Here is a 14,247-nt window from a genome sequence, read left to right as displayed (position 1 = left end):
CTTAACTCAAACCTCATAACCCCTGCAAATTATTGTCAAAAGCATCCTTAAGAAAACACAATGCAGTAAACCAGTGTAAAAGACAGATGAGCGTACACCAAGACATTATTTAAAAAATCTTTAGAAATAAAAACCAGACACATGCAAGTCATGAACAACACTTACAAAAACTGATGCCAGACTAAATTCAATACAAAAATAGCATGTTTCGCAGAAAATGGACATAACAGGTCCCAAAAGGCTTATAATCAAGCTGATTTCCTAGACACAGTCTTAGCCACACATTCCCCTGACCCGTTTCCTTCACAGAAGGAAGAGCAAAATACCATCTGAGTTGGATGAGCTCACTAGTGTTCAGTTTTATTATTCTCTCTGATACTTTAACTGAACTTATATACCCATCCTAGATATCTCTTCAGATCACTGACCAGCGATTCTCCTAGTTCACTTTCTAGAACCTCCCACAAAAAGGAGGGGGAAAACAGCAAAACTCAATAAACAGCTAAGAAAAAGAGTGCAAAGATTTAATTAGAAACCAAACACAGATGCACTACCTTATTCACTGCATCTTGCCATTCACTGTTTGAAAAGAGCCACTCTGACTTGTTTTGCATCATGTTATCATCAAATGGCTGATGTTATTACATTAAAAACTGTACAGTGAACATGCTTATCCTATTCCTTATTGCAGGCAAAACAGAGGAGAGAGGTCACAGAAGAAAAGCTGAAGGGAAGAACTAGCTCTTCATCAGGCAACGTAATTAGATCATACCTGTTCTAAACAAAAGTTTCTTAAGAACGGTCTTTGCCAGGGAGGGAGAAAAGGGGGAGAAAACAAAAGCCAACCCAGTTTCCTTCTTGGTGGTTTAACGACATGACTTCAGAGCACGTGTACTATATGCAAAGTAAGCGGCGTTAAGTCCATAGCAGATTGACAGTGCATGTTCATAAGTATTAGTTAACTAGAGTTGTCATTATTCTCAACCTCTGTTACTATTTTAACATTTTTAAACACAATCCACTAAACTGTTAAATGGAGACATAATAAAATGCTAGAGAGTTTATTCTACTGATGCCTACCAAGTTAGGGTAAATGTAAAATGCTTTATGAAAATGCTATATTATTCCTGTGCTTTTGCACAAACCAGTGCATGTATTTTATCTCTTTCTAAGTGCGTGCTGAACATTTACAAACCTGTAGTAGAACTGAAAAATATGTTTTGATTTCGTCAAAGGTTCAAAAGAAAAAAAATGGGTCACTGTCATTGTGCGACCCATCTCTCAGTCAGAAGTGAAAGTTGCAAAGGGTTTTGCCTTCTTCAGATTTCTCTTTCTAGTGTTATTGGAAAACTTGTCATCTTGTTGAAATGAATTTCCTTTTAGTCTCCTCCCTGAGCTGCTAGATAGATGGAGCCTCTTAAAAAATTCAGGATATCACTGTAATTGTAAATTGATCTGCTTCTGTGGCAGAAGGCTGGGGCCCTCCATCCAGGAAAGAGACTGTCTTCTCAAAGTTGTTTTTCAGACAAATGATTAATTTGCACTCTCTCTTACTACTATATTATCCTTTAATGGAAAAGCAGTTTTTAAACAAAACTATACTTTTTGGATTGTTTTATTCCTGGCAACTTACAGGGAAGAAAGCCAACTGCCGAAGCCAATGTGAAATATTTACTGACTTGAAATTTTTAAATTTCCTAAAGGAGACTTTGACTCTACTTACAATGGAACTCAAACTGCATTAGACAACTAAAATGCACATATTCATCACTGCTAAAGTTCTGAATTAATGTAATATATTAATAGACACAGGAAAATTCCCTGCTGATTTTTAATGCAAAGTTAAAGTTGCAACTGTTATGACTATGCAATCTTTAAAACAGACACGTAACTCATTAGTATCAAAGTAGAGAAAATTATCTATCTATCTAGTGTGGTGGTGAATCCACATAGCCTATTTGCCTTTGGCTCTTTGGTTATTAGATCGGGCATCACTTGGATTATTTCACCTAATCCATCATTAGCTTTCACGTGTCCTACATACTGTGCAACAAACCTAAATTTAACAGACCGAACTCCCCATCAATTACCACGCTGAATATATTACATGTCAGCACAGAGCACAAAGATTAGACATGTTGAATTACATCTTTCTTTGTGAAAAGTCAATATTTTTAGAGTACGGTTAACGTTGCTAACTCCAGTTGTAACAAATGTTCCTTCCCATTGTGGACAGGCACTAATGCCCTGACCTTTGCTATTTACATGCAACACAGAGCTACTAAACAAAATGAAAAACCTCAGAAGACACAGAAAATACATAAGAGACCTCAGTAACAGTGCCACAGAGTCACAAATGTGGGTTTTTTAATTGCCATATTTGCTTGGCTGGTGGAATCCTGGAAGATGACCTAATTTTTTTTCCTATAATCCTGCAAGTAAACATTAGTAATATTGATTTAACTTTCTCTCTCCACATACACAAAGCACACAAAAAGGTTATTACTTACAACAAAAAATAAATACGCTGCTGTTGTGTTAGCACAGCATCCTTACTTACCGGTCTTCCACAAATACACCGATGAAGTTTGAAATTCACTTTGTGCACAAGCGTCCCAGATTCCCAGCAGCAGAAGCACAAGAACTCCCACGCACCGGGCTGGCACGGCAGAAACCCCTGGACCACGGCAGAAAGCAGCGCTCCCCTCACTCAACCCCATGCCTCCAGCAGCCTGCTGCCGCCTCCAAAATCTGCAGCACGACCACGAAACCTCCTTCAAATAATATTTCCCTCTTCAGAATTTCTTCATGGGGAGAAGGGGACTGGAAACCTCTCTCCCGCTATTGTGCATGGCAGTTGAAAAGGAAAAACTGTTTAACACTGGGGAACAATAGAGTCCTTGCTCGCTCTTGCTGCCGCAGCGGCGGCGGCGGCTGCTGCTAGTATGGTTGCTGCTCCACGCTCTTCCATTCAGCGGTTAGTAGCAGTTTTCCATCAGCTAAAAGCGAGACAGCTGTCCGCAGGGGGCTCCAGCTGACTGAGCAGGTTATCTTGCTCTGGGAGGCAGCAGCAGTCATTTACACCAGCTGGAGAGAGTGAGAGACAGAGAGAAAGAGGGATGAGGAGAAACACAAATAGCCCAGTGCTGTAATCTCGATGCAGAGAGTGACTGCAAAAGGCTGGCTTCCCAGACACATCTCTCCCTGGAATATCCCAAATGATACATACTAAGAAGAAAAGAAGAAATCATCATCAGACATGCTTCAGAAACACAAGTCATACAACCAGAACAGATATAACCAGAAGGATATATATTAATTAAGAGAGCATAAGACATTTGTCCTGATAAAAATATGTATGCTGCATTAACCATTTTGTAAACAACAAAAAATAAGTGATTATCCATGCATTAAATAAGCAATTAAGACCTTATGAAGGGAAATGGAAGAAAATGCAAAAAAAAGGGAAAAAGAAAAAACCACTAACTTGCCTTGCATATTTATCAAATCTGTTTAAGGTAATAACATATAGCTATCTGCTGTGAGAACAGATGTATATATGTATATGATAATGTGTATGTATGTGTAAGCACATCACCTATGTTGTAGATTAAGTGTGCATGTAATAGATAATGCAAGATAACATCCTTTCCTATCCAGCAAGTATGTACACATATATACATGCATAAATGTCAACTGTGTAATTTAAAATAATTTGAAGATCAAGTTATCAATCATTTTTAAAACATACACTGAGTTTTACATATGAAAGTATTCAGGATACATTAGGCTGTCACGATGATACAAAAACGTGGAGAAAGACAAAGCTTTTTAAATAGGGATCTTTATCTCTCCCACCCGCTACCCAGTGAACAGATGCAATAACAGACCTAAAGATCGGGTTTCAGACACCTATAAACTGGGAAGCAAATGAGGAATTTTCAAGAAAACTGCTATTATATTCAAAAAGTTTCATTAAAAACGCAAACAGCTACAAAAACACACAGTAAGAACACAGGACCCAGAGTTTGAAAATGATGGAGCTATTGTTGTTTAAAGAAGAAACCTTCAGTCAACCTCTCTTGGGACGCCTGTCATTTTGCACAACCTTCCCAGGCTCAGCCTTTTCACATGCATTAGATTAAAATCAGCCGTGATCAAATAATTCCCAAGTCCTTGCCTGTTTAAATATTCTGACATCAGAGCAAATTAGCAATGTTGAAGGTTGCAAATTCGTCTTTGTTTACTTTCCACTCTGTTACGCTTCTAAGAGGGAATTAAAGGCTCGGGGAGCTCTAGCACCGTGAGGCTGTGATTAAGAGAGATAAGCAAGTGTGGATTACTGTTCCTCAGCTGTTGAAAAACAGGCAACAATCGGGAGATTATAGGTTGATAAGGGATACATAGAAAGCCATGATCTTAACAAATTTATAGCATCCTGATGCAGAACTTGTACCCTCAGCTAAAGCACTTCTGGAAATACATTTTATTCACTTCTGATACATCATGCTGTATTCACTTTGGGAAGCATGGAGACCCCTTCAGCTTTTGCTTTGTTGAACTGGACAGAATACTGTTTTAAAGCAAAATGTTCTCTGAGTTTATAGAATTATAGCAATTTCACAGGTAAATTTGGGGTTAAGTTAGTCACATGCACATTATTTTACATGCTACATAGAGGGACTTGAGAATATTTGACGTAATAAAAATAATACCAGCTTCATAATTTATGAGAAATAAGACTAAGAATTTAAGGGTTTAGAAAAGTTTTAAGATCAACAGGAAATCTGTGGCAATAGCTTTATTGACTTGCATAGTTAAAATAAAACATATATCACTTATACATTCCTTTGAAAAATGAAGAGTAAAAATGTTGGCTTTTTAGCTGGAGCTATGCACCAGGGGAAAAGTCCAGTTTATAGAGTGACTAGGGGAAAAGGCACCCTTTTCAGAGTAATTAAATACAATGGATTCTACCTAGAATCTTTACGAACGTATAAAGAAAGCCTTTGAAAATATTTCGTACGTGACTCAGATCATCCGGAAACATCATCAGGGAACAGATCATCCATGTAGCTGGCACAATGAATCAAAGTGGTTTTTGACAGCAGAACAAAGCAATATCATGAGAGAGGGTGAGCACACATACACAAACAAACACTCAAACATTTTCTTATATTTATGCAACTATAGGACCACATACTTTTAAAACTTCACTAAAACAGAGAAACAAAATAATTTCAATAATTTTATGGTTGCACCATTTTTTTCTGTCAAAAATCAATGAACTATGAGAGAATAATGTCACTTTTTTTTTTAATAAGAAGCTATGACGCATTTAAAACTGTTCAGAAATATGTCACAGAGACAGAATAGAGGGAATATTTATTATGCAAATGTATTTGTGTGTCTGGAAAAAAAAAAAAAGAAGGGATTCTCAAAGAGCTGTTTTTGGCAACCACTAGATCACTTCTGCAGTACACACGCTCATCTTCTATTAATCAGGGCAGGGAAAGGCCAGTGAAAGTACAGGCCAAAGAGTAGGCTGATGCCTGCAGATAGAGACACCCACACCAACCTAACTGCAGGAGTTAGACTTGGGACACAAGAGGCAATATACCCTGACTGCAAGCTTCAGCCGCTATCAGCATGCCTTACTCAGAGAGCTGCTGTTAGCCTTTTCCACCCCAGTGTATCCAATACGCTCTTATCCTCTTCCTGTTTGCCACAGTGAACACGGGACCTCCCTCTCAGTTAACAGTGCAACCATTATTTCCAGCCCACGCTGGCAACCCATCTTCTAAAACATACCTAATGATCATAATTTATCAGTTGTTTATCGCTTAGACATTCCCAAAGAAATGGTTAAGTTCTTCTGAGAAGAAACCTCTAGACAAAGCATAGAAATAAACTACAATCAACATTAGTATCTGTATCACTAACATAATAGTGTCAGTGTTGGAGCACCAACACAGGAGTCTCAGTAGACCTTTATTCAGATACAATTATTATTTGAGGCACAGCAGCTATGTGAAATCTGTAAACTGCTCACACAAGTGATTGACAAGTTAGCACCTTTTCATTTTCTAGGAAAGAATACAACTAATCTCAAAAACCTTTATAAAATGAGCTAGAGTTAGTCATGAAGTATTGGAATTACTTTGTTCATGTTTCCTAGCATCAAACAGTTAGGGGATGACAAAACAAACATGCAATACCTTTGCATGAAAGAGAAACGAGAAAAAGATATAAATTTCTTAGCCTCCGGGTATGAAAAGCTGCCTGCCAAACAGAATCGCCCTGCTGGTATTCCTCTGCTAGCAGGCAGTCCCAGGCTAGCACCCTTCTCTGCTTATGAAATGCCATGAATAAAAGCTTCAGGATCATATTATCTCCTATCCTGAATATGTTGTATTTCTACATATAGTAAAGTCAGAGAGTGTGCAGAGAGTACAGCACACATACAACACACTTGTTTCTAGAGTCAACAATACTCAATGAAGTCCAGCATGACTTTCGTCCACCTTCAATTTCACACTCTGGTCAAGCCAGAAATCTTTAGAGCAGTTTCAGTGCATCCATCTAGATCTATAGAAGATGTTTTACATACTCTACAACTGTACCCCACTAAACCACCTGTGCTGTGTGAGTACTAGAATACCACAAAAATCACCCAAATTCTAAAGAATGAAAAATGTTTTCTTCCTCGTGTAGAAAATTCAAAGTCCTCCTCATCTGAACTCTGCTCATTTTGATTTATCTCCAAGACTTTTTCCCTTCACTTAGGTATGAAAATGCCAAGTGCTGCCAAAGATGAATAAGTCAACTATCTTCCTGAAAAGAGGTCTAGATTTGTAATGAGTTTATTACAGCCAATACCCATTGGATAATACAGTATCACACATTTCTGAAAAGCACTCTAAATTTGTAACATACTGAGCTGGTTCAGTCACCCTGCCCTTGGATATGTCCCCTGTATGGGATGCAGTGGTATGGTTGCACCCCTAACTTTTAGAGATGTTAGGAAGGTGTGGTATGTTCCCTTCCACGTACGTTTGTTTTGCAAGATCCATGATCTAAATAATCCACATAACAGTTCAAAAAAGTTTTTGTTCTCTTTATTCACTGACATAAGTTCATGGGCCGAAACTTCTAGCTCTGCGTTTTGTGAGCACCTGACCTTCCTGCAGGTATTTTACTACAGATGCAAGTATATTATAAGGATTCTCTTGAGATGGAACCTGCAAGAACTTTATCAGATTTTGAGAACTTCAGGCTGGAATAAGCTCTACAGGGCTCTTTTAGGCTTTGCTGCAGAGCACTGAGCACTCCTCACCACACTCAGTAATGGTCTATTATTTTTCTTCATATTAATGCTAGGGAGCCTAGTCAGGGAAGCCACAAAAAATATCCTAAACATGAACAATCTGAAAAAAAATATTAATATGTTGCAATATACTTTGTCTCTCAAAATCTGGCAGCTCCATTCCTTAAGTCAAAAATTAAATGGGCTGTGCAAAACTTGCAGCTGAAAAAAGTTATTCTTTAGGGATCCTAAACATATGGCCTCTAGGTGTCACACTCGACCATGTCATAATACGCTATTTATGGATTTCTCTTATTCTTTCACAGCAGGTAAGAGACTTCGATTTTATCCTTTCAAGGAGTGATATTATGTCACATCCTCTTTTCAAACTTGTAATTTTTTTAAAAAAAAAAAAAGTCACAAAAAAACCCAACCAACAAATTTCTGCCTCTTTCATACAAGTAGTACAATTATTTTGGGGTTTGCCAGAGTAACTGTTTTTGTAAACATTAGAAGTATCACGATGCCTGTTTGTTAAATTTATATCATTCTTTTGGATCATGGATTTGGAGAACAAATCAGAAACTTTAAGACCCATGTACGTGAGCTGTGCAGAAGTAAGAAAGCATTACATCTACAAAATCACTAGAATATAATAATAATGTATACTTAAACTCTTCACTGTTTCTGGATTACTTGGAAAATCTTTGCAACAAGAAAAGGTTATTTTTGGAAGATGAATAAAGATTCTACTTGCATGAATGCATAAGCAGCAAACATCTAGTCATCTAGTTCTGACTTTACAAATGCTTTGCTTTTATTAAGGTAAGTTAGTAATTCTTGGACATATTTCTCTTTTTTTGAGTTTTTTTTTTTTTGTTTGATTATATTGGGAGGTGTGGTGTGGTGTGGTGTTTGTTTGTTTCTTTTTAAATCTAGTTTAAATCTAGAGGATTTCCTAGCCATTCTTTCATTGGTAAGGGGTAAGTTTTTTCAGTTGCAAAAAAGGTAATTTAGCCTTTTTTTTTTTAATCTGTACTGCTGTATTTCAGTAGTTCTCTCAGTTTGGTTTAACACCTGGCTGTTGCATTTTTTGTAGATCGCTTTGGTAGGTAACAATCAAAATCCTCGGCATGGAACAGTCATGGAAAGAAAGTATTCTTTGTAAGAAGAGCACGTTAACAAACCACCAGGAGGTATATCAAGAACCGCTTGCTGGAAGATAAAGCTAGAGGAATTCAAGAAGAAATCAATTAATTTATCATGGAAGCTACCTAGCTTTGGATCAAGCTACCTGGCGGAACAGTGTATTTGCCATCTTTGTCTGTCTTCCAGAAAAACTTTAGTTTTGACTTGATGATATGTTTTAACCAAGGAAAGGCTACTGGGCTAAATAGATCAATACCTTTGTGAAACACAGCAGCCCAAGAACTGCAGAAGGTCAGATTAAATTGCTCATTCTACCTTCTGGCTTTAAACACTGTGAATGAACATTGTCCTTTCTGCCCAGATTACATTGGCTTCAACAGCTGACCGTGTGAAGCAGAACCTTTCCAAAGATCAGAACTGGCTGCAAAAGTGTCTGTGATAGTTCCCTATCAGGAATTGTCATCTCTATTGAGAATTCAAGCTCTCAAGCTTTTCTCATCAATTCAGAGATCTGTTTAGTAGCCTCTGGTGGAACTTGCTGTATAGCAGGACAATACAGTATGTGTATTTCATCGGAAAGCCAACACTGTCGATACACCAGCTTGCTCAAAGAGATTTTGAGCATGTTCACATATTCAGAAGCGGATGGAGTAAGTCCTTGTATTTGAAATTTCTCTTGCAGAGACTATACATACAGCATAATTCTAATCACACACAAAATTCACAAGCAAAATACTAATTACAGTTAGGGTTTGCAGTGAGGTCTGCATCACTACACTGACTCTCTCAGTTACACTTTTTTGCTTTCTTAAGACTGCCAAATTTGCAGTTTCATAGTAACTTTATAGATAAAGCCAAAGACAAGAAAACCACATTAAAATTATCTCCATCCTGGTCCCAGTCATTTCAATGAAGAAGAGAGACAATCATTACTTTTTCATGTTAATAAAAAAGGGAAAAAAATGTGCATGAGGAAAGCGGTGAACTCTTCAGTTGAAAGCTTTTGGTAACCTCTGCTTGAGGAAGAAACTTGAACTTTGCTTCTGTTGGGAGTGATCAGTGTGCTCTTCTCGTTACAACCTCTGAAAAGAAGTCTGCACACAATTAGAACCTTTTCTGAAGTTGTGGTACCGGTATGCACTTGCTTAGAGAGTGCTGAGGGGAAAAAACTCTAAGATTGGGTACAAAAGTGAGACTGGAACATAAAGCCAGCCTCAAAGTCACTAGGATAGAAAGCATGACGAAGAGTAAATGATAGGAAGAGCTAAGAAAACAGAGTGAAATCAGGATAAGAAACCTAAGCGGGGAAAAAAATACTGTGAGGAAGTAGTGACAACCAGAATTTGTGTGGGTGTGCTATTTACTGTTTACTCTTTTAACACATTTGGCACATATCTACAGCTTGTATACCTGTGTGATTAAGATTGCACAAAGAATGGAGCTTTTTTATCTAACTTTAATTACCTTACTTTCAGAAAGTCCAATACAGACTTCACTAATGGAGAAAACAAACCAAAGAAGTTAACCATAATTGCCAGTAGAACCAGTTTTCTATCACCAAACCCATTATACTAGATTTTCCAACAGGAAACCAAAAGGCAGGATTTTAATGGGACTTTCTAAGTCAACTCTGTTCCTCCAATACATAGTGCATATACTTTTGAAATTTGTGTTTCTAAAATCAATGGGAACAGCTAGCTCCTATGCCTAACATGAACTTATGTTGAAAATAAATAAGTTTATCCAGACAACATGCTCACTGGAGAAAAATAACAGTTAAAACTGGTAGCTGTAAATGCCAATAAGTGGAATAATTCACAGGACCTGAAAAGCAGGCAGGGAGGTTTCAAAGACACAATGGAGAGGTAAGTACTGAAATCCCTGGCACGGGGAACAGAAAGAGAATGAAATAAACAAAGAAAATCAGTGCCCATTATTGCCTTTGAAAGTCCTCTCCAGGGAGAGCTTAGTAATTTGCACATACCAAATCACCTTTAAACAAAAGCCACCTTCAGTCAATTTTAAACCTTCTCCTTATTAAAATCCTATTGATTGATCATTCTTCATCTAAATGCCTGACAAGCCAATTTCCATTTTCAAGGAGGGAAATGTTGGTCTTCTTTTTCAAGCCATAAATCACGCAAACATTCTGTTATCAATTCTCAAATTAGTTAAGTAATACAAATTAATAAGAAAATTAAACAAGGCTACTTTCTTTAGTGAGTTGTTGTTTCATTGGGGTTTTTTTTCACTTAACCAATACATTTAATGGTTTCCAGAAATGGATAGGCTCAGTAGTAGTGACAAATACAATATAGTTGGAAATAGCTTTTAATGATTTGTTAACTTCTTAAGAGTCCTAACTTACCTGGCCAAAAGTACAGCTGTGTGTTTTGTGCTGACTTCAACAGATCAATAAACAAAAGGAGTATAACTTCAGGAAACTGATTAAAGGATCTCACACCATTCTGACATGGGATAAGATGAGGTGAGATTTAAACCGTATTAAATTAATGATCAAGGTTTAACTGTGATTTGCTAACTAACCAAGCCCTAAGATAGAACCACATTATATCATTAATAAGCATATTTTGCAGAATCTTAAGTTATAATTAAAGTTACAGCCCAGAAGATAATATCTGAAAATAAATCCTTCACTCTCTAATTTTATATGAAAGATTCACAAGTGTGTTCCATCTGTCATACTTTCATTATATGGTAGGTGCTTTAACTGGGGGGTGGAAGGGAAGTCTGTTCCTACTGATCAATCTTCCTATTGAAAATTGTAAGTCACTCTCATTGAAGTCAACTGTAGCAAACTACAATGTAAAAACTAAATCTAAATAAGGAAGGCAACAAAACTAATGAATTCTAAGCCCATATTAATGAAAGCATGATATCATTTCAAATCACACGGACAACTAGTTCCAAAACGCTGAGTTGTGTTAACAAAACCTCCCATTCTCCTAAGTGCTGACTTTTCTTCCTCCTCTGCTGTTGCAGCACCATCCTCTCCTACACTCCATCGCACCGATATCTCTGTGGCAGAAAGAAAGCAAGTAGCCAAATCTATGCACTGAGATAGGTGACATCACAACCACATATAATTGGATTTTCTGCACACAGATCACAATGCACTGAACATATTCTGTGTGCTGCTGAAAAATCTTCTCTAAATTATCACCATTAGCATTAAAATTAGAGCTTCACTAGGGGGATCAAACCAAGCTTAAGGTGATGTGACACTTTCAGGACAGGAAAAGATTTCATTAAATTGGCACCATTGTTCTTCCCTATGGTGACAAAAGACATTATTGCCAGTTTTCTCCGATCGCTATTATACTTGTGTATCTGAAAATGAGAGAAAAGGCTTTCCAATTAACTGTTAGTGGTACTTCCACAAGTTTTACCCATGAGACTCAAAACTAACCTTGGTCTAAATAACTGACAGTTGCATCTATATACTCTCTGCAGAATATATGACAACTTACTTTGATATGCTGCTCACTGAAGGAAGAAACCATATGGAGGAGATTAAAAGAAGAAGGGTGTTTCTCAGGGATTGAACTATTATTGAAATAGTATAGAAACCTGCAAAGGAGTTGTATCTAAATCAGCATTGAGTTCAGTTGTTACCATCCAGCTAGATAAGCGGAGTATGATTTCCATGGGACAGGAAAATTTAATCTACACAGATGAAGTGGGGTGGGGAATGCTAAAAAAATGAAGCATGACTTTCAAACCACAACAGCAATGTTTGAATGACAATAAGTTCAGGTAAAATAACAACCTGAGTTCAGATAAAGAGACAAACAAGTTTCACCAGTGCAATAAAAGGCACGTCAAGCATAAAGCAGAAGTCAAACTTTACATAAGAACCTATCTCCTAGGTGTATCAATAGGATAAAAAATAATTTATGATTCTTTCATCTTAATGCTTTTTAATATACATATTGAATTTATCACTTTTAGAAACAAAATATCAACACAATTTACGTCAGCTTAAATTCTTTTAGCACCCATATATAAATACAAATACAACACACCTAACTTTAGTTGTCTGGCTGATATATCGGTGCCTAAGTAGAAGCTTATTCTTCTGAGATATCCCACACAGTGAAAGGAAAATGGCAATTTTTGTAATATGTGGCTGAAATACTCTCACCAGTAGGCAAACTCCATCCATTGCCACAGAGACTTCTACATATGCTCCAACATTAATGTCTCCATCACACATAATTGACTCTAGGAGGTATTTTCAATGTTTATAAAAGATATTTTTAGTATTTCTTATATCAACTACAAAACCAAATAATTCAGAATTTTACACAAAGAAAGATGAAGAAAACAAAAAATATATTCTGCTTCCTCCCAAAGCTACTAGAAAACGATTAGAAGCAACCTGTTTTGGGGACCTTGGAGGATAATTGCATGTTAAATCCCCGGATCATTTCAGTTCTTCCTTCTTCCTACAGATATACAGCCATAACCATAACATATGTAGAAGTTTGCCCATATCTTATTGTAGCACATGCACTTATCTAAAGGAGGAGTTTAAATATTATATGGTCTTTGAATACATCCCAAATACTGAAACTTGCTGAATAGCAGGGCACATTGTACCTCACTTAGGCTCAAGTAGGGTACAATGCAATAAATTAATCTCCTGTAAAGTTACAGGGTTGTCATAGCAAAGTATTACACTGATAGGATTCAGAAAAGAACTCCCTTCATTATGTCAAACACTTTAAACAAGCATATGCCTACACCAAATCCCCTCTCTCCGTCAATAACTGGTTGACTGGCAGCCAACAAAGTACTTGCTTGATTGCCAACCTTGTGAATCAGATTTTTTTTAATGTAAAACTTAACTATATTGAGTTATTTGACTACAATGATCTCTAATAGAAATTATGCTTGATAGGCAGTTTGGCAGGGCTTCTTCTAAGCTTCCAAGATTTAATTTTAATTTCTGAATGGACTGGCAAAGTGCATTGAGGATTCCCAGCCTCTGTTAGAGTCAAGACTTCTGACTTCATGTCCTAAGTTTTCTAGGTGCATACATTATTTTGACAAAGGGAAGAACCACATATCTTGGATCTTTGGAGGAAAGGAGGAAAATAATTCTTCCTATCTCTCTTGTATGCAAAAAGAATATTGCTATTGTCTTTGGCCAGGGCAGAACTTCTTATTTTCACCAAGCATTAGGAAAGTTTAAAGGAAATCATCTGTTACAGAAAAGATTTTTTGTAGTGCTCTCTTTGTAAGCAATTCTACAAAAGGAAAATAACTAAAATATGAAAAGGGAATGGCATTTTCATTGCATCCACATCTTCAGAACATAATTCAGAAACCCAGTCTCATTTTTCTACCCATTTGGAAAAAAGTGCAAGAATTTTCTTTTTCTTCTGTGTTTCATAGTCTCTTTCACATTCCCGTCCTTATGTTAACCTGCAATTTCAAGTAGTGAAATCATCTTCAGATGCTATCATAATGAAACAATCCCAAATGAGTTTCTTTGGCTTTGTATAATGGAATACAGAAGATTGTATTCATTTGATTTCAGAACGGACCATTAGCCACTGTATTCTCAAACCATTAAAGAAAGAATCTGAAATCAAACAATAAATAAACCTAATGCATACCTCTAAGCAGAAAGTAATTAAATTAAATAGTAAACATTTGCTTTATTGTTTGTTTTTCCTCCTAAGTTATGATTTTTGCAACAGTTCTTTAAATGGCTTTCACTTTAACTGCATTGCAAAAATGAGATCATATTCATTGTATGCTCT

The 14,247-nt window shown here is 36.8% G+C and overlaps 1 protein-coding gene across 2 annotated transcripts in view; it reads right to left on the bottom strand.

Moving 5' to 3' along the window:
• Positions 1-14,247, bottom strand: part of THSD7A (thrombospondin type 1 domain containing 7A) — a 293,689-nt gene that overhangs the window by 205,593 nt on the left and 73,849 nt on the right. For both annotated transcript variants that reach the window (XM_075143672.1, XM_075143673.1), the window contains exon 3: positions 2,561-3,087. In XM_075143672.1, coding sequence (XP_074999773.1) covers positions 2,561-2,720 — 160 coding nt within the window. In that variant the 5' untranslated portion in view covers positions 2,721-3,087. The remainder of the gene's footprint in view (positions 1-2,560; positions 3,088-14,247) is intronic.

The sequence above is a fragment of the Calonectris borealis genome, chromosome 2, assembly GCF_964195595.1.
Source record: "Calonectris borealis chromosome 2, bCalBor7.hap1.2, whole genome shotgun sequence".
Classification (NCBI taxonomy): domain Eukaryota; kingdom Metazoa; phylum Chordata; class Aves; order Procellariiformes; family Procellariidae; genus Calonectris; species Calonectris borealis.
The sequence above is the reverse complement of the archived record's forward strand: the minus strand, read 5'-3'. Positions and strand labels throughout refer to the sequence as shown.